Consider the following 27,340-nt stretch of genomic DNA (forward strand, 5'->3'; position numbering starts at 1 on the left):
ATTTTTAACAATTAATTAATAAAGGCAACAACTCTAATATGCAAACTAAAATACCCATAACACCTAGACCCACTGACGGGTCGTTACACATATCCTAAACCTGTAACCTTTCTTTCATGAGCTTGCTGAGTCTCGCGACTCATGTTGTTTTACATCATTCTAGGTACGTTCCGTGGGGTTTGGGTCCAAGCCATCGAGTCATAGTAGCAAGTGCAGAGCTCTCCCAAAACTAGATCCTGGGTGTCATCGTGTCTTTGATAAGGTTAATGTTTATGTTTTCGGAGTTTGTCGTATGTTATGTAAGCCCAGGTGGGCCAAAGTGATGAATGGTTTGTAAAGATCATGATGAGATGTTATAATAAAGAAAAATTATGATTTCTAAAAGGATTATGTGTGTGTTGTAGGTGCGTCATTGTTTGATATCATTTTAATAATGACCCTCTCATGGATCCTCTCTGTGCACGAGGAGGCTCCGGGAGGCGGGCCGTTACAATTTCGCTCTCACTCTCGCTCTCTACTTGTGGTCTGGTCGTTGCAGCGTTCCCTCTTTTTCTTTCTCACTCTCGGCTTTGGTTCGGACAGCTCAGTGACCGGCGGTTGCTATTGTGCAGGCTACCGCTGCCTCTCTCTCGCTCTCGCTCACTACCACTGTAAGTTCTCTCATTTACTGCTCTATTGGGTTTTGAGTTTCAGGCTTATAGGACTATTCTCTGGGTTTGGTTGCTGGCATATTAGGGTTTCCTATAATTAGGGTTTCCTATTTCTCAAATCGTAGAAACTGGTATATATATGTGCGTTGCTTTGCTTTTGATCAATAGTGCATCAGACCGCGAAAACCGCACCAGATTGCACCATAAATTGCGGTGCGATTTTCGCGAAGCAAACCAAACCGTCGGTTTGGTTTGATGCCAAACCGCATGTGTAGTTTGGGGTATTGAAAATGGTCCAAACCGCCCAAACCGCACCATGAACACCCCTATTAAAAAGTTTGATGATAACTATGTATTCTTTTGTTTGCATGTAGATGATATTCTTATCTTTGGGACTAATATTGATGTCATTAATCAAATAAAGAAATTTTTGTCTAATAATTTTGACACGAAAGAATTAGGTTAAACTGATGTAATTTTAGAAATTAAATTACTAATGTAACGGTCCGTCTCCCGAAGCCCTCGTGCACCAAGAGGATCCGTGAGAAGGTCATTACTAAAATGATACCGAACAATAACACAATTACAACTCATATACAACCCTTATTAAAATTATAATCTTTCTGTTATTTAACATCTCATAATCGTTTTTATATAACCAATCACCACTTGGGCCCACCTGGGCTTACATAACATAGGATAATCTCAAAAATGTAAACATTAACCTTAACAATGGCACCATGACACCTAGGACCTAGTTTCAGGAGAGCTCTACACTTGCTACCATGATATGACAACCTGAACCCAAATCCCACTGAACATATCTGCTATCACAGGCGTTTCTCTTACCTAGAATGATGTAAAGCAAACGTGAGTCGCGAGACTCAGCAAGCTCATGAAAGAAAGGCTATAGGGTACATACAAGACTCTTCCCATAACACCATATGCAATTCATGCCAATGCAACGTCATGTCATGCCATGCCTAATGCCTGCCTTATTTTCAAATCCATGAACATATAATAAACTTCACACAAACGATCCTTGGGGCCCACATTAAACACACATTAGTACCCAAGTCCCACATACATACTTGTTGACAGCCTTCTATAAGCTATCATTCAATTTCCCTTACACATCCATTTCCTTATCACTATCGTCTTGTTCTGCCGTTGCCGTGGGACTCTAACCCCCGATCGTGGCCACGTCGTGGACCACGTCACCGTGGGTCTCACCCCTAAGGTCTTACCGTGGCCACGTCCACCACCCATACTCAACACTTAAAACCGTACATTCTCACCATGCAGTGCAACACATAGAAAATGTAACAGCTTTTGTAGCATAAACGTGATGACAAGGCCCCCATAAACCAAGCATCAGGCCATACTATGCCCACACATAAGAATTCACGCATGCGAAATGCCTCTAAATGCACCGGCTCACCTAGAGAAACCAGGTTAGCTCTTAGACCAACCGGGTCATGTAGATGCTCACACATCCTATCACACACAAAACATGTCCCCAAGTGAATGCAACACAGTCCCTATGTAGCACACACATCATGATATGCACAAGCTAAGGCGGGAATCTGGCAGCGCTAGCTCTTCGGGCCCGTCTAACGCTTATCGTAATAGTCGATGACTAGCACCCATACATCCAGCCATCCACTGGCACGACCAACGATCGAAAATCAGTGGCTTGTACTCCATACCCTTAAGACACACATAGACAACATTAAACTTAGTCACTCAAACTCATCATTTTGCTCACTTTATCCATAACAACATAGACACCATTATGTCATTCATGTTCTCGTCTCTTCTCATACACAGAAAACCATATCCACATTCATAATAAATTATTAACATAACCCCATTAAACCATAATCAACTCTTCTAAGAACCTAGCCCCAATGGGTTCGGCATAATTCTCAAGGGAAGCGGAGTGATGCGAGGCTCCGTGACGGTCGAAATGAACGATACCATGACATCACTGTTTAACTCAATCCATTAACAATAAACCCATTAATAAAATATAAGTCATATGGTGGTTACCACGCGGATTATTATTATTAAAGCGTGGAACCGAGTCACGGTGAGGGAGGTGTTAAAATATCAGAAATAACGAAGACTCTCACAGGAAGTGAAGAACACAAGGAGAGGGTTAGGAGCTTGCCTTTATTTGGCCGATTCTTACCTCTTTTATGCTCCCGATGCGAAGTAAAATGTTCTATAGGAGATAATAAGATTACAACTCAAATTAATTAAATTTATGACATAATACACATAATCTAACTGTAAAAAATACATAATTTAAACATATAATATTTATACTAATGTTACCCATTTACTTGATCACTTTTTAAACACTGAATATCTTAAAATTTTCTCACATTTTTCTCACTTTTCTTTCCATTTCTAGCTGCCGCGCGCGCCTCCTCTTTCCCTCCAATTCTTATCTCCAATTTCTTCGTTCGTGCTTCTCTCCCAGATTGCCTTAATTCATGGGCCTTTTAAAGGCTTAAACTTACTGTCCAAGACTCCAATTTTGGGAGGAAAATTGAGTGGCCTAAAAGCCACAAAAAGGAATAGCTTTGGAAGCAGCACACACACATACAAATATATATATATTAATTAATTCATTTCATTCGATTAACTCTTTTATTATTATTATTATTTTTACTATATTTTATTTTATTATTTTCATAAATACTTCTAATTAATTTAATTAATCACCTTAATTTCTTATTTTTTTAAAATATCATAAATAAATATTTTCTCAAAAATCTTTAAATATTCTAAAATATTCTCAAATACCCAAATTAATTATTTTTACTTGTCTCCAAATTTTTGGGATGCTACAACTAAGCACTGAAAATGGCATAATACTAACAAAATCTTATTATGTTGAAACCTTATTGAAAAAGTTCAAGTATTATATATGATGTAAAGCTTGTTTTAGTTCCTTATGATCCAAATTTTCATTTGCATAAAAATGTTGGTGATGTTGTTTCTCAACATAGATATTCACAAGTAATTGATTCCTTACTGTATTTGTCAAATTGTAATAAGCTAGATATAGCATATGTAGTGAACAAATTAAGTAGATATACTAGTAACCCTAGTACTAATCACTGGTTTGCATTAGAAAAAGTATTTAAATACTTAAAATGAACAATGAACTATGGAATTCATTTTACTAGATATTCTAGTGTTTTAGAAGGATTTAGTGACACAAACTGAATTTCTGATTCTGATGAAACTAAACTTACTAGTGGATATGTATTTACACTGGGTGGTGTTGCAATAGCTTGAAAATCTACTAAACAAACAATAATATCAAGGTTTACTATGGAAGCTAAATTTATTGCTCTTGATCTTACATATTTGGAAGCTGAATGGCTAATTTTTTTTTTGGTTAATATACCTTTAAACGGTAGACCTATACCTGCTATTTTTATTCTATGTGACAATCAAGCTTCAATTGCTAAAGCCAAAAATTCAAATATAAATGAGATAAGCATATTAGAATTAGATATAATTCTATTAAACAATTGTTGTCTCGAGAGGATATACCTTTGAATTTTGTGAGATTTGAAAAGAATTTGAGAGAGCCTTTAACAAAAAGATTAAATAAGAAGATGGTTGTTGAATCATTGAGGAGAATGGGACTGAAGCCCAAAAATTAGTCATCGTAGTGGACACCTACCACTTTGATTGGAGATATGGTTCAATTGGAATAAAACGAAGTTGTATGATGCTTGAGTTAAGCACTAAATTATATATATATATTTTTTTTTATATTGTTTGAGGGATATCTTTAATTCCATTCCTATGGTGACAGTGCTCAAACTGTGACAGTTTTAAGAAAAGGTTAACCTCTGAATGGATTCATTGCACATTTCTACAGGGTGTTAGTCATAGAATGCCCTTGGAGGACTTGCCAAATGGAGTGTGGTAGTGGAATCGCTACTATAGGAATTTGGGCAATTCCTTAAAGACGCTCAATGAAAAGCAAGGTACGTGTGCATGACGGTAAAGTCCAAACCCGACTAGAACTCCTTATATTCCCTTTTTATTTAAATTTGAATTATAAAATAGAGTTCAAGATTTGTTCACTCTTATTCTCTCATATGAAAGTTGGGCTTACACCAAGTGGAGGATTGTTATATATTTAATTATTTATTTTTAATGATTAATTAACATTAGATTGACTTAGTTTTCAGCTTTTTAAATGAGATAAGACTAAAAGAAGAGGTCAAATAATCTTTAAATAAACTCTAGATTCATTTAAAAAAATAGATAAAATAGAAAAAAAAAAAGATCATCAACATCTCCTTAAAAAACTCTAACGTGCAAAAAATTATTAAAGAATTCAATATATAAGGATGCCACAACACTCAAAAATGTGGTCCGAAAAAAATACACACATAATTTCTGTTGACATTTTACTCTCACTTTCACTCTTTTTCTTTTCTCTCACTTGAAAGCCTTGGTAGTCGTGCAAATTAATTTCTTTCTTCTCTTTCTTTTGGCAATAAACTATAATCATATAATTTATATATATTTTCTTATAGTATACAAGATAAAGAGAGTTCGTATGAATAATTTTTCTATACAAGAATCATTAAAGATATCATTATATCTTAAGAGTAGAACGTCGTAAAATTCTATGCAAGATAAGACATTTCTACTCTTAAGAGAGTATGTAACATGTCATGATCTCTAATCAGATTATCTCTAATTCTGTTTTCATTTTATTTTAACGTTATTATTATTTGAGATCTTATTTAATTAACAAAAAAATATTAGACGATATATCTACTTTAATTAATATTTTTTTTTATCAATATACTCCCATTCTTTGGTTTCACAATATGTTATTATCAAATGAACTTCATTGGCATCTTTCAAATCACATATGCCAAGCTAGTGAGAGAACTTCCCGACTAAATGAGGAGGATTAAGATGGACCAACTAAATGATGATCTATATGGATGATATTTTATGTCCCTGATGGGACCCCTGTGGCGCTAATTGTTAAACAGCTACGCATTTTACATCTGATCAATTTAGTTTCTGATCTTTCACTTTCAAGGAATTGTATTTTTGTCAGTCATCCTCCAACTAATCACAGTTCGTTCTTTCATTTCTTTCTATTTTCCCATTCTTTTTACCCATATTAACAGAGAGGTTCAGAATCGAGATGGATTGGGCTTGCTAGCTTCTACCAGTGTCCTTCCAGCCCATCTTGGCTTGGGGAACCTGACGGGATGCAGAGCCCATATTCTTTGGCATGTAGATAAATGAATGGAACTTGATTAACCAGTGCTGCCCTTTGCCTCAAGATAAATGCAATCCTCCTTTCTCCCCCCCCCTGCCCGATCTTCTCTTCTCCCATCAGTCAATTGTGAAGACGTATCTGGAAAATGATACAAGGGACCAATGAATGTTTTACTAGGAAGATTAATATCAATTTTGGTGTCGTATCTTTTTGTCAAGTAATCGGCTTCTTCATTTGTTCTTTTTGTCCTGAAGGTTGATCAAAATCTTCATTTTTGGAGGTGCCTGTTTATTATAAAGAACTGACGGTGGATGGATAGAACTCTTACACGTAACATGCCCGAGCAAAAATTGACATAAATAGCCATCTCATACGGGGAGATGCATTAAAGGACAGTTTAAACATGGAAGTGTAATCTGTTGAGGCTTCCAATCTTGTTGCTTAATTGGAAACCCATTTATAATTTTGTTGTCGGCAAAGCTGTTATGGATTTGTTATGTGGCTTCGAAGATGAGTATTTCCAAACCCTATTGGATTTGTCTTGTTGGCCGTGCCGAGAAACTGGCCATCTGCACAGAAGACCCACAGATACACTGTATTACTAAATAGTCAATGCAGTAGATGATAGTTGACCTACTCTTCGTGTTTCTTTAATCACAGGGACAAAGAAGAATATGATTGAAGTGAAACATCGGGATGTTGACTGGCCATTTCTCAGCTGGCATAGGCTATTATGCCCTTTGTTGGTGATGATTGAGGATGCGTAATTCTTAATGCTATATACTGTGTTTTCTATCCTTCCAAACAAGCGGATGGGTAAGAATTGTTTGAACTACTCATCGGCTTATGTATTGGACTTCTGCACTTCTCTTTGGTAGAAAAAAACCTAAAGATGAACCCACATTTTATCATCGGGAAATTGCATGCTTCAGATGAATGATGGTATTTCATTGACAGGCAGCCTTAGGAAGAATGCCAGTCAACATGCATCAGACACCTTCAGAAGCAGAGGGATTATTAAGCAAAATGCCCAATGTGGCGATGAATTTGATTTTCCAAAAAGAGATGCTCTCTCAGTTGGGTGCCTCAAAAGGAGTGACGGTTGGTGATCTGATGATGACCATTTGATGCTCATGACTTTTGGGCCGAGTCCAAAGAACATGGGTCACATCATATGGGGACAACAAAATTGACAAAGATCTCTGCATCACCTAAGGTCAGAACCCGTGGAAATTCGATCTTATAGTTGTTGTATGAATAAGGATTTATTCCTTATGATCATGAACACGAATTATAATATAAAGATCCAAGTAAAATAACTTGAGCATCAATAGAGTCAAAGCTGGCATGTTGACGATTCCGCAGTGCAGTTGGGTTCATAAGCTTTGATTGGTCAAAACCGTCATCAACAATGGGACATATTGATCTTATACATGAGGGTGTTCGTCTTACCCTTACTTTTAAATTTCTTATTTAAAAATTGTGCAAACCTTTAAATTTAACTATCGTTTAAGTTAATAACTAATTTTAATAAATGTATTTTAAGTTTTCATTTATATAATTATATGTTTAGTTTAAAAAAATTAATAAACTATCAAAACTTAACAAAAAGATTAAAATAAACATGTTAATGAATAAAATAAATAAAATTTATAAAAATATTAATTTTTAGGAAAAATAAATTATAAATTAATATCTAATTACTAAAATTTTTATCATTAGATATTAATAAATTATATATAATTATTAAAAATATATATTAATCTAATATTTTATGTTTAAATTTAAGTTTAATTTATAAAAATGCTAAATATATTAATACGATAGAAATTAAAATATATATATTAAATATACATATATTAAATATATATATGTTATATATATACACAAAAAAGGACATCAAACAGAAGAGGTGGTAATAGAGGTGACAAAAGAGAAGATGGAGGCAACTAGCTGGGGTGATAGCGATGGAAGCTAAAGGTGATAATGAAGAAGACGGCAATGGACGGAAGACTATTTGAGGGCATAAGATTGAACATATTAAAATTTTTGGAGAGTAAAATTATAAAATAATTAGTTAACGAAATAAATTAATAATAGTATTTTAAAAAAAGTTAGAGAGATTTTTTTTTAAATATTGTTACAAAAATATTTAAATTTTTTAATTTTTAATAAATATATAATTAAATAAATTATACGACTTCTAAATTTGAAAAAAAATTATAAGCAGGCGTATCGCTATCGCTAAGTGAAACACCCCCCTCCCCCCACCAGAATTGTTGGAGAAATGTCCCTCTACTTGATGAGGCTGTTGGCTTTTTGTACTCACAATTATTGATGGAAGAAAGAGGGGCAGGAAAATACTGTAGGCGAAGTTCATTTTTCAACATGGCGGGGACGGAGTATGTATGGGTCTTGACTTGGGAGTTGGGAGGTTTTCCATATGTTGAATTTTGTGGTTTAACAATACAGATGTGTGTTTATTTATCTTTGATGCATGTTCTGAGTTAAGAGGACAAAAGGCCCCTCCTTTTGGACCGGAATTTCTCTTTTATGGGTTTCTGGAATACAAGTGACGGGATGGATTAGGAAGCATAAGCTGATGTTTAAGACATTAAAAAAGTAGGACAATACTACATGGAGATAGAAATTTACACCTAACTTTATATACACATTATAAAATAATGAAAATGTCTCTCTCTCAAATCACTTCTGCGAAACTCTCTAATATTGAGAAATCCACCATCATTGTTGCCCTTGCACCGTTGCCATCACCACCACTTGCTGACCATGATTGCTGATATTTCAGGTGCTTCTCGATCACAGATTGAGAACTTCATTGCGGTTATGGATAAAGCTCAATCGGACTTTATCGAGGGAGTAAGTCTCCATCGGAGGATGAAGTCACTCATCGGGAGAGAGTATGTCTACGAACTTGGTAGAAAAGAGAATTGACAGTCTTGTGGTGACAACAGTACGACGATCGATGCGATGCAAGACAAGGCGACGAGAGGATGCAGCTGTTGTCGACGGGGTAATGATAGTACAACGATCAGAGCGAGACGACGACCGCCAACGGTTGCTTGAAACATCCATGGGAAGGAGAGAGAAGGCAACCATGGAAAAGAAAAAGAAGCAATTGCAGGTGAGGGTGTTTTTGTCATTTGAGTGTCTTTTAGTCTTCCTTTTGATCATCTATTATGTACAAGTAGCATTTTTCATAAAAAGTAAATGATAAGATGTAATGGGGATTTGGATGTTTGCTTGGGTGTATGTTGCTACATTGTCCCATCGAGTTTCTCAAATTTTTTTATTGGCTCAATATTTACTAATTATTAACTATTAAATATTAAAATTAAAAGTTATATTAAATTTTTTGAAAAAAAAAATTTATATTTTTGCTTATTTTCTCATCTGCATGTTTTCTTGAGTTTTTCCCGTTTAAAACCAAAAAGTAATTCTTAAAATCTAATCAAACAGCCCCAAACTTTTTTTATATTTAATGAAGGGTAAAGTTAATCATTGTTTAAATGTGTGATGATATATTTTATTTTTGATAAAATATATTTACTTACCTTATTTTCAAACTCAAAATAAAGTATATTAGGTCAATATTTAGCGTTATTCTTTGATGAATAGTTTAAAGAATAGTTATTTGTAAAGTTATAATCAGAACTTATTGTTAAAATGATGTAAAAATAATGAATTTTATCACTTTTCAAAATAAATGACTCATTAAAAGTGACATATATCTTTACAAGTCTTATTGGCCCTGTTTGTTGCAGTTTAAAAGTTACAATTTCTAGCTTTAAAAAAGTTGGGATGTAGTGTTTGTTTTAACTTATAGAATTCTAACTTATACCTTCTACTAGCTTTTAAAAGGAGTAGAACCTGGCTTTTTCAAAACTGGGAAACCCCAGCTTTTACAACTTCTGCTTAAATAATTATATTTTTATGACAATTTTACCCTTATTTTTAGCAAAGAATTACTCTCTTGTCTACGCAATCATGGGTTTTTCTTTTCCACCGCCATTTCTATTTTCAAATCTCTTCCTCTCTCTCGTCATTTTCCTCTCTCTCTATACTTTAATTAATTTTTTAATAACACTTGAAACTTATACATATACACTAATTAATTTTTAAATTATCATTCTATAACTACTAAGGATATTATGGACAATTATACAAAAATAAGTTATTTTACAGCTTATGGTATCAAACACCACAACTATTTAACTACAACTTCTAAGAAGCTGCAACAAATAGGTTCACAACTTATTCTAAGTTTTAGAAGTTATAATCTAAGAAATTATAAGTTATAATTTATTTAATTAAGCTGCAACAAACGGGTCAATTATCACGTTCTTATAATATTTTTTAGGATAAAATATTACTGCTTCTTATCCCTTAAGATTTGGTATGATATAAATATATAGATTACTGCTCATATTTTAAGAATTATGTTGTATCACACACTCAAACCGGTTAGATTTATATTATACAGGTATTCTTGGGTTTTTATATATTTATATAAATTTTTAATATATATTTAATGAAAAGAAAAATTAATATGATTTTGAAAATGTGGGCTACACGTCGTACAAATTAAAGATTGTCACATTCAATGCGGATTCTATTTTATTTTAATAATTAATGTAAGAACAAGATAATGATTGAGGTGAGCTGCTTGCTAATTGCTAAACCTTGTTTACTAGGTCTAGGTAGGTAATCAAAGGTCAACCTCGTGCCATCATTGTTGCTAGCTAACTAATTTGATCATTTTCATTAATAAATAACAATTGTTTTTTTTCTTAAAAGTAATTATATCCTCAATAATGGAAAAGTAACGTGGGCTATGCTATAATTACTTAACAATTATCGCCCATAGCTGGATTTCTTAATCACCATGTGTTTTCCACTTTTTACTTTATCTTTCTTGTATTTTGAACTAATAAACATATATAACCCTGTTTATATAATTTATATTAATTGAAATATAATGGTTTATATTCCAATCCAGTCAAAATATTTGTACTTTAGAACTGAAAAATTATGTATTTATCACTCAAAATGATTGGAAAACTCAAAATATCATCTTATGTTGGAGATTGCTAATTCGATTCTTAATTTAAATATTAGAGAGTTTCACTTCATAAGATCTATAAATTTAAGGTAATAGATTAAAAAATATCTTAGTAAGATATGCGATTAACTAAGAACAAGTGCGTCTTTTAGTAAAGCAGAACATTATTCTGTTAAATTAAACTTATTAATGTGGATTAAATCAGTTTGATTTTATTGTAAAAAACAAATTGGTTTTCATATTTTGATTCTTAATCATTAGGTTCATCTTTATTACAGTAATTACATCTATTAAATGCGGTAAATTCCTACTAAATTTTTTTAACAATAGTTATTTTAAGTAAAATCCATTTTTTTTTATTAATTTGGCTATTACAATTAAATTGGCTTTTATAAAATTTTATTCAATTTTGTAATGTTATATATATATATATATAACTTCAGTTAAATCATTTCCATTGTCAAATTATTCTATAAAACAGAATTTGAAGACGGTCCCCGTGGGATCTGGTGGTGAAAGAAAAAAAAAATTAAAAAGAGAAAGGACGATGAAAATGTTCCCAGACTTGGAAAGCTGGGAGGATGGTGATGATGATGGTCCAACGAAAATGAGCAAAATAGACTGGGCCAAAATGGCTGAACAGTACGGTGTGCTTCATGCACGCATAAGCACAGGACTAGGAGAATAGAATAGACATGGCCATGGGCATAAGCATAGGGAGTAGTAGGCAATAGGCATGGTTGTATAATATAAGAAAGAGAATAGAAGAGAAGAGAGAGGGTGATGATTGGTGAGTTCCGATAAAGGCCTGTTCTCACAGGCATCTACTGTTACTAGGGAGAAACAGGGGGGTGGACTTGGCCTTCCCTTTGCCTTTTGTCTAGTCTTGCCTTGCCTTGGAAGCTAGCTATATATGACTTTCTCATTCACTTGCCAGCCCTAACTGCTTTTTGACCCATTCCATTCCATGAAACCAACCCATCTCTCTCTCTCTCTCTCTCTCTTTTGTGGTTTCAAACCCCCCTCTTTCCTATGTCAAAATTAAAGAAACACAGCATGCATGTAATGTAGATCGTCTCAATGCAAAGCAGCAGCACATAAAATGTCAACAAAAAAGAATGGGGAAAATGCACCCGGTGGTCCTTGTTTGGAAATCTTTTTATTATTTTTTATGATATAGTTTTTTTTTTTTTATTAGTAAAGACACTCTCTTCCTTACTAACTCCATTACATTAACTTAAAAACTATTTTAATTAAATATCAATTAAGTTAAAATAATTTAATTAAATCAATATAAAAACAACAAATTAAAAAGAATTGCTGACTATAAAACCTGCAAGGGTTGGTTCTAGGAGCTCATCACCAATGGATTCTATAAAGAGAGAAGAATAAGAAGAAAAAGAAGATGATGATGAAGAAGAACTCCATGCTACTAGTTCATCTTCTTCTTCTTCTTCGTGTCAAACTCTAGAATAAATAGCCAAATCTATTGTTTCATTAAACCCTAGAATCGATGGCCATAGCTTAGTCAATTCTCCTGCTACTTCATCTTATTCTTCCTCCTTTCCCTTTCTTTTTTACCAAAACTCCACCGGCGATAATGGGTTCTGCACTTTTGATTTAATTAAAGATTATTTTAACTTAATTAACATTTAATTAAAATAATCTAATTTAATCTAACAAAGTCAATAACGAAAGGGTGTCTTCATTAAAAATTAAACCACAACAATTTGTAGAAGCATTTTCAAACCATAAAGAGTATATTAACCAATTATCTAAACCATTAACGATTTTGGTGCATTGTATCTTAGTTAGTAAACGTTTGTTAATTAAAATATAGACTAAAAAATATAAAATATAGAAAGTATTTCAAACTTTTATCATTTTTATTGTATTTGTTAAATTTATTTGACAACATTTAGAGGAGAAGTTATGTGATTTTATCTGTCATTTTCTAAATATACTTATCAGTCTCTTTTTAAATAAGTACATCTTAGTTTTTATAGATAAAAAAAATAGTATATACATCCTCCAATGCATTTTAACAAATTTAACAAATAGTTTAATAAAAATTTTAGAATATTTTGAGATTTATCTAAACTATTTTATATCTAAAAATATTTTAATTTTAGTTTAATATAATCTTATCTTACTCATTTACCTTTATTGTTATGTAATTTTATCTTAAAAAAATTTGTAAAGATTACAATTAGGAAAATTTTATCCCCAGCCCACATTATTTCTCTTCACAACCCACATTTAATATCCTCCAAGTACCTTCATTTTTTCATCTTCCTTATTTACTCTTCACAATTCACGTTTAATCCCCGAACCTTAGGGTTCGGGGGGTCCCTAGTTCCTAAAACCCCGATATTTGGGGGTTTGAGAAACTCCCGAAGGTCGAGGTTCAGGGGTTTGAGAAACCCCTGAACCTCGAGGTTTGGCGGTTCCCACAAAATTCTCTTCCCACCCCCACACCCTTGCCAAAATTCTCACTGCAGCCACAACCATGCACTTATATATATACATACACAAACACATAGCCGCCATGGCTGACCCATCTTGCTGCCCCTATGTTCGACTGCCCTGGCCGATCGATCATGGCATATACACACACATACACACAAGATGCAACACATTCACACACACACATATATATACACACACGCGCGGCCACAACCTTGGCGGTAGCTACTAACAGCCATGGTTGCGCAAATAAGATGTGGGTTGGCCATGGCAGCTGACCTACCGCGATTGGGGGGCTTCCAGGAGCCCCCTATGGGCATGGGTCGAGGAATTCCCCGACCCTCAGCAATGGCGGTGGGTCGACCGCCATTGTCAACCCACCTCGTGGCCGTCGCACAAAGAGAGAGAGCAATGGCAATAAGGGGCGACCAACCTTGGCAATGACGGTGAGTCAGCAGCCATGGTCGCTATGCGTGTATATATATATGTATGTATGTGTTTGTGTGTATGTGTATATAGTGTGAGAGAGACAAAGAGAGTAGGTTGTGTATGTGTGTATATGATGTGGGAAAACAGAGAGAGTGGGTTGTGGGTTTGGAGAGGCTGTGAAGAGAGAGGATAAATTTGGAATATATGGGATATAATGAGTAATTATGATGGCTGCAGAAAGTAAAAGTATAAATTTAATTTTTTGTGAACTGTGAAGAGTAATATTGTGGGCTGTGAATAGAATTTTTCTTAGAGGGAATGGTGCATCGGTTTCTCAGGAGTAGCTCCTTGCTTACGTATTAGAGCTTTTTATTTTGAATACGTACAGTTTGATCGCGACTAAACAAAACAATGCATCAAGTTCTATTATTCAAGTCTAGTCAATAGTTGTAGATATATTATTATCATAATAAAACGTCAGCTAACAGTTATATTATCTTAAAAATACTGACTGAAGAATGACATATAAATTAATAATAAGTGTTAAAATTTAATTAAGCAGGTAAAAGAAAGGTCTGTGGATGGTCGCAGTAGGAAACCATTTTGCTGGGTGGAGGAGGAGGGACAGGGAGGTTTTAGAGGTTCTTCTGGTTTTGAGCTCTAAGGCGCACAGCCATGGCCACCACCTTCGCCACCGCCAATTCCCTGAAAGCAGCAGCTCGATCCGTCGTCAACCACCAACACCTTTAACCTTTTGCTTCATCTCTTTTGCCTGCAATCTCAATAATAATAATAATAATCTCTCTCTCTCTCTCTCTCTCTCTCACATAGCTTCCAGGCCAGTCCTCGGAGATTGAGCTTCGTCTAAAGATGGATGGAGCAGCTCAGCAGCACCCAAAAGAAAAGAAAGAAAGCAACCTATCATGCCAGCAACCCAACACCACCACGCGCCTCCATTCTTATTAACTTTGTTGTTTGCTCCACTATTTTCGTTTCGTGTCGTTTCATTTCCCGGGCTTTTTCACATTCTACCCCCCTCTTTACAAGGAAAAATAATATAACAATAATATTATTTTTTATTATTTTCCTTTCATATCTATATATATATATATGTTCATTAATCTGATAATGCATTCTTTTACATAAAATTTCTGTTTGTTTGAGGTTGCCTTTTAGAAAAGAAATTAATACCTGCAAGCAAAAAAAACAAAGAAAAGAAAGAAATACCAGTGTTATTTCTATTGAGAACATGGCATGGGCATCCAAAAAAAAATTCAATACATCTAGCATGATCTAAATTACTTTATATATGTATGACTAAATTGTTTTCATAACCCTACAGTTTAGTTAAATTATTCCTTGCGTGGTTAAACAAACCCATCTCATACATAGTATTTGACGGTTCAGAATAGCAACTGAGCTAGCTAACCCATATATATTCTGCCCATGCCTAACTAATTATGTTCAGATAGTACTATATCTAGTTGATTTTGAGTAGAATTTCGTTTCATTTAGTTCTAATTTGGGTTTTTTGTATAAAGACAAGTGTCTTCCTCAAGACACCTCTAACAACCAAAGAAAGAAAAATTACACTTAAGGCTTTAAAATTCTAGGCATTCACCCCTCTGATGTTTGGGAAATGGCAGGAAGGAATATCTCCTTAGCATTAGTTTTGGTTACTTAAAAGACCAACCTGTATTGGTCAATCACAAGTGGTACTTCTTAACAGCTCTGTCCTGACATTATTCATTACTTCGACTGTAGATATTTATTATGTTCTTTAGAAAAACAAATACCATGTCTCCTTGCTCAATTCTTTTTTTGTACTTTGAAAATCTAAAAAATTATATCAAAATACTTTCCTACTCTAACGATGATAGAGTTTTTGGCAATCTTGGTTTAGGAGAAAATATTTTGTGTCTTAAAATTACATCAGCATGTTTTATTTTAATTACATTATTAATATAGTGTTTAGAAAGCATAAAATGATTTCTTTTTTTCTTTTTTTTTTATTTACATGGAATGCCCGAACTTACCTTGACTAGTTTCTATGGGCAAGTGACATTTACCATGATATATTGTTGGGTAAATTCGAATGCAAATACAGTCTATACATACTCAGAATTAGACATTCGACGCAATCTATGTGAAATTTGCTTTTCCAACCTTATTGTTATCTTTCAGTTAAATATTATCTTTCAGTAAGAAATCTACTTTTAAATCACTAGACTAAATCAAATCTTGATACTCTATATTAAATTTTAAATATTTTACCATTACACTATATCCATAAAAATGATGAAATGCTTTCTTTTTAAAGGGAGATGCTTCAAATGACTACTTCATAGGAAGGACTTTAATTTACCCCTTAAAAAATGGTTTATAAGCAAATGGGGTTAAGTTTTAAGTTTGCATCTTTGCAAATTAAAAAGGCATGTGTTTGAGTTTTTTGTGACACTTTTTATTTATTTATTTTTGCTCTTTGGAGGTAGAAGAAGTTTGTTATGTATTCAAGATACCATCTGATTATGCATCCAAACTAATTATATTTTATTATGTGTTTGTAATAAAGATACACATATAAGTATAATTTATAATTTGTATCCTTTTTTACGAACATGCTGTGATTGATTTGTGACATAATGATGTGGTGGCTTTAAAATACAAAATTATTTCTTTTCGAGGCATGGTTAGTCAATTATAATAAAGTTAGATCAAATTTGGAAGTAAAAGGACAAATGCAGGTCTCATTAAATTAAAAAAGTAAAAGGACAAGTGCTGCCCTCATTAAATTAAAATTTAATACAGGTACTGTAATCTGTTAGATACACTTAGAAGCAAACTAGCCACATATATTGTTTGCGATCCAGACTGACTTGCTTTAGTAGAATAAAAAGTGTAAAATACACTTAGGCCCTTATAATTTGGATTAGTTACATGGAGTATGGACATCTCTTGTGGTTTGGAAATAATTCTATAAGTCTTGTGGTTTAGTTTTTTGGTTAAGAAAAATCTTAACTAACCTAAATTCATTTAATATAACTCTAATGAGAATAAATTAAAGTTAAATTAATTAAGATACAAATAAAAACATAAAATTTGAAAAAATATGTCGACATAAAGAAAAATCACCCAAAAAGCATCTAGTTGATGGGTTTCAACCCTTCAATTCAAAGAAAAAGAAAGAAGTAGAGAAATAGAGAAGATGAAAAAAAATCAAAACAACCACAGTGTTGTTAATCTTCGTTATGCTCAACATCGTTAATTGCCCTATCATTCATTACAGTCTTCATCAACTTTCTTAGTTAATTAGTCATCACATTTGACATCACCTTAATTACTTCATTTCTTTCTTAGACTCAACCTATCCTTTTCACATTTGAAAACCATATCCTCGACTAATGACCATCTTACTCTATTTTGAGCCACTATCATAGAACCCTCTCCATATTCTTTCTATTTCTTTCATTCTTTCTCAATTTTCTTTCTTTCTCATCAAAAAAATTGAACTTATCAATGGGTTATTTCTAGTGGATTTTTAGTTTGTTAGTAGTGAGATCAATATGGGTCTAACTATTAAAAACAAGATCAATGAGGTGACTAGATTTATCATATAAGGAAGGTTTCTAGGATAAATCATCTTGATTCGAGCTCTTTTACACTGCGATTTGAGCTCTAACAAGTGATTAATGCGAGTTTTAGCATGTGAGACTTGGTTATAGTTAGGGGTGTGCAAAAATTTAGTTAATTTTTTAGAAAAAATCAATTTTTTAGTTGGAAATAACTAAATTAACCAAACTTTAAAACGATGATGTTGGTTAAAAAACGATAAAATGACATCATTTTTGACCCGCCACACAATTTTTTCAGCTTGTTCGATCTACCAGTTAGTTCAATTTTGATTAATTTTTTGTTATGTTTCTTCGATTTATTTATCATTTTGATTTATACAATTTGTATTTAATTTTTTTTATTAATTAGTTTGATTTATTGGGTTTAATTGGTTAGTTCTATTTGATTTAATCCCTTTATTCGGTTAATTACTTAATTTCTTTCTTAGACTCAACCTATCTTTTTCAAATTTGAAAACCACATCCTCGACTAATGACCATCTTACACTATTTTGAGCCATTATCATAGAACCATCTCCATATTCTTTCTATTTCTTTCATTCATTTTCAATTTTCTCTCATAAAAAAAAATTGAACTTATCAATGGGTTATTTCTAGTGGATTTTTAGTTTGTTAGTAGTGAGATCAATGAGGTGATTAGATTTATCATATAAGGAAGGTTTCTAGGATAAATCAGTTTCATTCGAGATATTTTATACTACAATTCGAGCTCTAACAAGTAATTAATGCGAGTTTTAGCATGTGAGGCTATGGTTATAGTTAGCGGTGTGCAAAAGTTTAGTTAATTTTTTATAAAAAATCAATTTTTTAGTTGAAAATAATTAAATTAACCGAACTTTAAAACGATGATGTTGGTTAAAAAATGATAAAATGACATCATTTTTGACCCGCCACACAATTTTTTCAGCTTGTTTGATCTATCAGTTAGTTCAATTTTAATTAATTTTTTGTTATGTTTCTTCGATTTATTTATCATTTTGATTTATATAGTTTGTATTTAATTTGTTTATTATTAATTAGTTTGATTTATTGGGTTTAATTGGTTAGTTCTGATCGATTTAATCCTTTTATTTGATTTGTTAATTTTGATTAATTTAGTGATCAAATTAATTGTTTGCACACTTTAATTATAGTGACAGTCACGACGGATGCTAAGATAGTGAAAGGAAAAATGAAAAGACAATGGTTCAAACTGAAAAATCTTTCAGTTTTATGTCAAAAACCTTGGTTTCAATTGGTCAACCATCACTCTCTTTTTTTATTTTTTAATTATTAATTATTATTTAATTTTAATTTAACTTAGTTTTAATTAATGATTATTTAATTAATTTAATTTAAATAACAACCATATAATAACAGGTATGTTTCAGCCAAAAAAACCAAACTACATACCCCCATGAAACTATTTTCAAATAGGTCTCCAAATTAGAGGGATTTGGGTGTAATTTAAAGAGGCAGAGAGAGGGAGAGAGAGGAAATGAAAACGCAATCTTTAGGTTGTGCTAAAGCTCAAACCCCTCTTGCTCCCCAGTCTCCCACCCACAGAGAGGCAGATAAATATTATATATATATATATATATATATCAGAGTAGGTAGAGAGAGAGAGAAAGAAAAGCAGAGATGTCTCAAGCTGTATCTCCAGGCTTCTCTGTCTTCTCCAGCTTCTTCAGTGGCCTGTAAATGAATCCATATCTCAACCTCTTCTTCTCAGAAGAAGATGGCCCAAAGCCCTCCTTTTCTTTTGGATGCTTTGTACTGTGAAGAAGAGCAGTGGGAGGAGGACGATAGTTATTGCACTGAGAGTAGTGGTCTTAAGCCTTTGAAGTTTCTGGAACAAGAAGACGTACTGTGGGAAGAAGACGAAGAGTTGACCTCTTTGCTCTCTAAAGAACAAGTAAACTTCTTTTACAATGGCCTGGAAATGAAGTTAACAAACCCATCTCTGGCTGGGGCCAGGAGAGATGCTGTGGAATGGATTCTGAGGGTCAATGCCCACTTCTCTTTCTCTGCTCTCACCGCAGTTCTTGCTGTGAACTACTTCGATAGGTTCCTATTAAGCTTCCACTTCCAAAGCGAGAAGCCATGGATGAGCCAGCTTGCCGCTGTGGCCTGTCTCTCACTCGCTGCCAAAGTAGAAGAAACCCAAGTTCCTCTTTTGCTAGACCTTCAAGTACGTTAACAAAAACATTATCTTGATGGTTCTTGTGATGCCTTTTTTTTTTAGATTTTTTTAATCATTTTTGTGATTCAATTCAATATGGGTGTCTTTAATTGGCTTGTTCAGGTGGAGGAAACTAAGTACTTATTTGAAGCCAAAACGATTCAGAGAATGGAGATTTTGGTGCTCTCGACCCTCCAGTGGAGGATGCATCCAGTAACTCCACTCTCGTTTCTTGATCACAATGCGAGGAGGCTAGGCCCAAAGAGTCATCTTTGTTGGGATTTTCTCAAGAGATGCGAGTCCCTAATTCTGTCCATCATTTCTGGTAAGCACTGATAATTTCATCAACAATGCCGAAACATCTTAAATTCAATTGCTTATTATGTGTTTTCTTTTCAGATTCCAGGTTTCTATGCCATCTCCCCTCTGTTCTGGCCACTGCCACAATGCTGCTGGTCATAAATAGCTTACAGCCCTATGCAGCTGTGGATTACCGAAACCAGCTTTTGGGTATTCCTGGAATCGATAAGGTTGGTCCTAAAACTTCATCCTTTTTCCCCATGTTGGCTTCTTGGTTCCCGAATTTGTGTGTAACTTTATATATATACATATGTACATCGATATCATTGAACAGGACAAAGTAGAGGAGTGTTACAAGCTAATCCTGGAATCAGACTTGGTTCCTGGGCAGCAATCCAACAAGCGCAAGTTTGGATCGGATCCAGGCAGCCCGAAAGGAGTGATAGATCTTTCTTTCAGCTCCGATTGCTCTAATGATTCCTGGGCGGTGACGATATCGGTGCCTTCCTCGCCGGAGCCTCTGTCAAAGAAGATCAAGGCCCAGAATCATGTTCTCAAGGGCCTAAAACCTGGAGAAATTCTGAGCTTCCATGGCTAGGCCTTTCTTTTGTTTCCCATGATATGTTAAATAACACTTATATGTTCTCGATATTTTGCTTACCTGCATGTTAAACTAAATTGCCGTCTATCTCTGCATTTGAATCCAAAACCCGAATTACAGAGAACCCATTCATTTTCATGTGCCCTGCATTTGGGAATGATGGGTGCGGAGTGGAGATTTGGGCTTTTGGAGGTAGAGATTGCTGGCATTTTATTCGGAGAAAGTAAGGAACGTTACATTGGCATAATTAGCGTTAAAGAGTATTGCCTTATATATATATATATACATGCATTAGTATAGACAGAGAAATCTCTCAATGGAGAATGGTTTTTCTCGGATGCATCATGCATGTGAAGAGAGAGGAAAACGGTGTCGGCCAGTGGCAGTCTTTGGGCTGGATTGGCGAGTCATACGCTGTGGCCTGTGGGGTTTGACCGGGTTTGAATTTAAAGGCCTTGTGTGGGTATGATTTGATTATCTATGCACCAACGGAACTGTGATGATTGTGATGAAATGTTTATTTTAAAAGGTGTGGTTTGGAATAAAAATGAAGCGTCGTGATCATCGATTAAAGCAAACAGTGATCACGGATTAAACACGCAATGCTGCAGGGCTCAAGGCGAAATCTTTTTAGTTTGGGTCAAGTGCTTATGAGCTGTCTGTCACAGCTTTTAGTGTGATTTCCAATGCCTCGCCTGTAAAAGAAAAGAAAAGAAAATTCATAAAGTCTGAGCCTGGGCTTTGCTTGGGGTTGGGTGATGTGCAGTAGTGCTGGAAGATGGAAAAAAGCATTATTTAGGTGTGGCTGAGGCATCACTCGCTCGTGCCTTGGCTTGGATCGTCTGAGACTGAGTTTTGTCTCAAATTCAATCAAAAATATAAAAAGAAGGGATATATTTGCTGCTGAACCTCCTACTAGTTGTCTTTCTTGTAATGATGGCTTAATCATCCTACTGTTTGGCGAATTAGTTTTTAACAGTGATGTGAAAATTTGTAGTGAATCGAACCCGGCCGGTTTAATTCTATATTTACGATAAATATTTTTTGTAATAAATGAAAAATATATTTTTTCTTTTTTTATTGTGGTTGAATTAATTGGTCAAATCAGGTTACTTCTATCAGTCAAATTGTTTTGTTTTTAATTTTTTATTTTATTTTTAAATATTAGAAAACATAATAATAATTTGAGATTGTTTAGATAATATATTGATATTTACTGTTTATATATTATCTGTTATTTTGTTAATGCATGGACATTTTTTATTTTTATTTTAAATATTTAATCTTGAGTTTTAATTAATATATTCTTTTTACTTTATCAAAAAAAAAATGTTACCACTAAATATTGAATTTCTTCCGTTTATGTTTGTTTTTTTTTGAGTATTGATTTTATTTTAAAATGTTTTAATTTAGAAAAAAAAAAAGGGACATTTATAGTGATTTATAAAATTATTAGGATAGAAAAAACAAAAATTACACAAAAATAAAATGATAAAGAGGTGTATGGTAATGGAAGTTATATTGGCCTCCACTCAAAATTCCTTAAAAAATGTGAGGGTGAAATGGTAAAAGCAAGCAACCCTTTCTAAGTTTTAAATCCTCATCACTCGTGCTATAGTATAATTGATGAGAGCTACGTACTAATCCACTTTTGAAATTGGAACTCTCTCTCTTTGTAAGCACTGAACAAGGCTTCATGTGCAATTCCTTGTTGAAAATAAAGGAGATTTTCAATCTGTTACTTTTCTTAAGAATTTAAAAATTAATTTTAATCAGTATTTTTGATGGACACTAATTTAATTTTACTCCCAAAGACTTAACTAATAATATATTTGAGATTGGGAGTGACCATCAATCAAAACTATGTTTAGTTAAACGAGATGGCAATTGCATTGTTGTTAACATTTCACGCGTATATTTATATTCAATCGTTTAGAGGAGGGTAGTAAATTTAATTATTTTTAGTTTCAAAATAATTTTACTGTTTGATGGACACCAAAAAAGAAACTAAATTGTAACAAAAAATAAGATACTAATATAAAGTTCAGAAATGAATAATATAATTTAACTATTTAAAAGAACATCACATATATAATTGTCAAACAAAAATTGACGTTATTATATAATATAATAAAATATGATGGAAAGGAAAATGTTACTACATGCAACAAGAAAGAAATGAAATTTAGGGATTTGAATGTCCCACAGCCACAGGATGAGTTTTTCAAGTAATCGTGGATGGAATGAATAAGGTTAAGGTGTAGGGGTAGGAAAAAGGGAAATTTAATAAATGTGATTAATTAAAGGAAAAAGTAAAAGAAGTAAGTCTGCGAGCCTGAGAGCACAAAATAAGATTAAAAAACGAAAAAAAAAGAAAAAAGGGAGAGATTTTAGATGGAATTAGATTCACCAAAAAGCAAATGCTGACAAAAAAAGGTTAGAAGAGAAGAATTAGTTGGTTTTGTTTGTGATATCTTTGGTACCACCCACACCCACACCTTTCCTTTTCCTTTTCTAACCCTCAAAACACGCACCCGTTTACATTTTTTATATTTATATAAGCAGTTCTGATTACACTTTCCCTTCACAGCTAGCTAGCTGTGTGTTTTTATTATCTTTTTCTTTCTACCTTCAAATTTTGCATTCATTTACTTGTTATTTATTTATATGTCACTACTTTTATCCTTTTCTTCCAACACTTTAGCTCATCCTTCTCTTTCTCTCTTCTTTCATGTCTTGGATTTATCTATTAAGTCAAAAGGAAAAGAGAAAAAAAAAAAAAAAAAAGGTATAGTTGTGCAAAACCAAAATGATCCAAAATTACATACAAAACGCTACCCAGATACTTTGCATCTACCTTTACCACAGTGTGGTACAGTGAATAAGTCATCGAACCTTAAAAATAAATAAATAAATAAATCATCAAATTACCTCCTTTTACTTTAAGAAGCAAAATTGGTTATAAATTATTAAACTAATTAGATAGATGCACAAATATTGTCTAGCCTCTCTTCTATATGGCCCTTTATTCTTGTCTAGATTAGTTTTAATAATTTTGTCTTGTGACTTCCAAAACATAATAGATTGACCTAATTAAGAATTAGCTAGCTTCACATAAGAGTGTTTTCTTTTTCTTTTTTAAAGGTGAAAGACCTACTTTGAAAAGGTGTGAAAACATATAATTTAGAAAGAGTAATAATTAAAGTGATTCATAACTACTTTCAAAAATTAGCTTCTAATTAGTTTCTTTTTATAAAACTAATTTAAAAATGATAGGAACACTTATAAGAAAAATATTATGTTATGTAAAAATCTACCATCGGGAATACCATTATTATTATTTGTCGACGTTCAATTTCGGCTGACCGTGATTCGTTTTGGGCAGCGGTGAGTCAATTCAAAAATACCGAGAAGGAAGGAAAACCCCCTCCCAAAATTCCAAGCGTGTACACCAGAATCTTTTACGTGGTTCGGTCAGAACGATGCTTAGTCCACGGCCGCCGTCTGATTATTCTCTCAGAGTGGCGGTATCTGATTATTCTTTTCGTCCTTGCCCCTCATGGTCTCTTTGATTCTCATTTATATTGAGGGGCTTTTATAATTTAGATAATATATAAAAATACAGTGATTGTATAATGAGGGACAAACAGTTCTTATCGTCTTCACAAGACCGGGAGTGGGATCCTCATTACGAGGGGCATGGGCTGTTACAGATAAAGTGATCGGACCTTACCCCTGACTTCTCAGCAGCTTTGCCACTCATGCGAACTGGAGGTTTTAGGCCAGCGACCTGGATGGGCTAGCGATCTAGAGGATATTTTAGGAGCTCGTTAGTCGATTGCTTGGAGCTCGTTGGGGGATTACCAGGAGCTCGCCATATGCTCGCTTTACGAGTTCCGAATCTTTGGTGGAGGCTGGACTTTCCTTGACGAGGTCGTTCGGACCTTCTTGGCCTTGGGTGATTGGGCCGGTCTATCGGACCGAGTCTGGTCCATGCGGGGTGACACGGGAAATACATATAACATTATTATTATTTTTTGCCCCAACATCTTATTTAAAGATATTTTTAAATTGATTAAAAAATGTCAAAACAAAAAATAATTCATAAAATGTCCACTAATATATGCCCCTTGTTCAATTATAAGGGTTGAGATTGAGAGTTTTGGGCACGTACAAGGAATGATGGAAGGGCACTAGCTAGAATTTGGAGTTTGATGCCACTGTTTATAATGGCATTCAGAAATCACTTATTATATATGGTTGCCTTCAATTACTCTTCTATACAGCTCACAGCCTTAAATATATATCAGCGCCTCACCTAAACTTTTGGCCCCATATATATCTCTCATTACTACTCAATGCACATTAGCAGGCAATATATCCAAGTCTGTCTGTGTATGTACCCATCAACTGAATCAACTTTCTCGGCATTATGTGACCAATGATATATCTAATCAAAAAATTTCAAACAAGCTAGCTACTTGTTCAGACATATTGAAATTATGACCACCGCTATGGTTGACCCAATAACTATTTAAGTGTCGCAATATCCATAATCTATTTAAATAGCCCATGTCTTGCTGTGATAATAATAATAGAATTAAATAAAAGCATGCATTTTTCTCAATTGGAAAAAGATAATAGTACTCGAATGAAAGTTTTTTTTTTTTTTTTTTCTTGTATAAACTTAATCACACTCTATTTCTTATTAAAAAAAAAAAAAGTATAATGATCATTGGTTATTTGGTATTATTTCATTCCATTTATTTTCATTAATCAATGTTATCTATTTGTCCCAAAAAGGAAAATTATTTTTCATTATTTTTGATATCTTAATCTTTTGGACGAAAATAGAATATTTTACATTTCAATTGGATTCCATTTGCCTAAATATATCTTTAACAAAGCCTTAAGCAAAAGTAGTGGGATTAAAGAAGTGAGTTAAGAATCCTATATTTGTATATTTATTTTGTTTTATGGGTTAGTTGAGAGTCCTGCCTTTAACCAAAGTAGTAGCTGGACGTACTGATAATTGTGGAGGCTTTAATGGGCACTTAGTCCAATTGTGGCTCCTATGTGGATGGTCCCTTTAAGCCACCCACAACTAAATGCCCTGTTCAACAACTTGGCAGCCAGGGCAGGCAGGAAGGCTGCTTCAAGATTTGGACTATGATTTTGCATGCTCTGTCCCTCTCTCTCTCTCTCTTCTTTTTGCAATCCAGCAGACCTAGTGATTATATTATGTTTTTATATATATATATATTTATTACACACGAACAGTAACTAATAAATTATTATTATACATGTTAAACACATAAAAATCTCTTCATATGCTCGTTTTTAAAGATACTTTTAACTTTAGCCATGGAAGTAACGAATTTGACTAATACTCATTGCAATTATGAAAATCTAGAATCAATAGAAACAAAAATGACCAAAAAAAAAAATGAAATTGGTCAAATCAAAGACAAAATCAACTTTCCAGGATTCATCGATAATTAATGAATACACACTCCCAAGTGTTATGTTTTTGAATATATCCAAATTAAAAAGGTGTGGTCATGTAATAATAAGTAGATGGATGGATGTAATAATAAAAGGTGTGACAGTGTACAAAAATACAAAGAAGCACCGCGCAATTTGTATCACTAAAATTACTTGAAACCGAATATAATATACACTACATTACAGCAAAAGAATAAAAATTGATTGTTGGATGGATGATCTCAAATTTCTAAAAGGACTGATACTGACTATTGAGGAGTCCACAAAAGTCAAATGACTAAAATACCCTTAGCAGTGAATTTGGGTACAAGTTCCAGCACGAGTTAATGAATTGGGCAAATTGAAAAAGTAGAACATTTTTAGTTAGAATATCAATGATGATGGATGCTTCCCGTTCTGGATTAGCCCAATTCCGATTCACTCACTGTTAATCAGAACAGGAGAGTCAGTCATCAGTCATCGCCCAACAACCAATGGGACAGCGATAGTACAGAGATGCGATATGAAATGAAGGCAAACACACACACACACACACACAGCTAATCTAGCTGTAAGAATAGGGCCCAATCTGAATCTGCAGCGGAGATGATAGCGCCATTGAACTCACTCAGACTTCGGGGCAAGCAAGGTGATTGCAGACCTCTGCTGCTTCATCTAATAAAAAATACACATTCCTTGCGTGATTGGCATAACTCTGTGTGTGTGTGTGAGAGAGAGAGAGAGAGAGAGAGAGAGAGAGCTTGTTCTTCTATCTTCATCCAAAGATCCAAAAAAAGAAGAGATGGGTTGTTTTATTGTTTTTGAGGGGTTATGTTGTTGCAGAGCCACATGGGAATAAGCACCACAGAATGGGCATCCAATGGTTCTCTGATTAGTACTATTTACTATTTTGCTTGTGGAGGTGTCGCCATCTCTTTGGTAAATTCCAAATATAATATACCATTGGCTGGAGAGAGGGTCGAGTGAAGACAGGTCCTGCATTTATATGTTAAACTTGCTTCTTCGCATTAATGGGGGGTGTCCATTGTCAAACTGGCAGCTGCAGGCTCCGATCGAATTCTATTGCCCCGCTTGGTACAAAGTGCTCCAAATATCAGGGAAATCCCCCATAGCCTATATATGTTTTTCATTCTAGAAACTTAAAACCCTTCATTTGGATGGGTAAAGCAATCAAGGGGAGGAAGGGACTGGAAGGTTAAAGCCTGTATCCTTCTTTGCCAGTGTCATTTGTC

At 33.8% G+C, this 27,340-nt stretch overlaps 1 protein-coding gene and 1 long non-coding RNA gene across 2 annotated transcripts; both read left to right on the forward strand.

Moving 5' to 3' along the window:
- Window positions 1–304: 304 nt before the first annotated feature.
- LOC127799043 (uncharacterized) lies at window positions 305–6,508 on the forward strand. Its single transcript, XR_008022525.1, has 3 exons — window positions 305–650; window positions 4,558–4,666; window positions 5,837–6,508. It is a non-coding gene; the product is annotated as an uncharacterized LOC127799043 (long non-coding RNA).
- Window positions 6,509–19,022: 12,514 nt separating this feature from the next.
- On the forward strand, window positions 19,023–20,978 carry LOC127798799 (cyclin-D3-1-like). The gene is made up of 4 exons (XM_052332402.1): window positions 19,023–19,711; window positions 19,826–20,027; window positions 20,102–20,232; window positions 20,337–20,978. The coding sequence occupies exons 1-4, from the start codon at window positions 19,259–19,261 to the stop codon at window positions 20,598–20,600; spliced, it is 1,050 nt and encodes a 349-aa protein (XP_052188362.1). The 5' UTR covers window positions 19,023–19,258; the 3' UTR covers window positions 20,601–20,978.
- The last annotated feature ends 6,362 nt before the right edge of the window (window positions 20,979–27,340 follow it).

This window comes from Diospyros lotus, chromosome 4, assembly GCF_014633365.1.
Source record: "Diospyros lotus cultivar Yz01 chromosome 4, ASM1463336v1, whole genome shotgun sequence".
NCBI lineage: Eukaryota > Viridiplantae > Streptophyta > Magnoliopsida > Ericales > Ebenaceae > Diospyros > Diospyros lotus.

What these genes read in the sequence shown, in the direction of transcription:
- LOC127798799 (XM_052332402.1), top strand. Translation starts at nt 19,259, where the DNA reads ATGGCCCAAAGCCCTCCTTTTCTTTTGGATGCTTTGTACTGTGAAGAA. An exon ending in AATTCTGTCCATCATTTCTG is followed by an intron (nt 20,028 to 20,101) that starts GTAAGCACTGAT and finishes TTTTCTTTTCAG; the next exon opens with ATTCCAGGTTTCTATGCCAT. An exon ending in GTATTCCTGGAATCGATAAG is followed by an intron (nt 20,233 to 20,336) that starts GTTGGTCCTAAA and finishes ATCATTGAACAG; the next exon opens with GACAAAGTAGAGGAGTGTTA.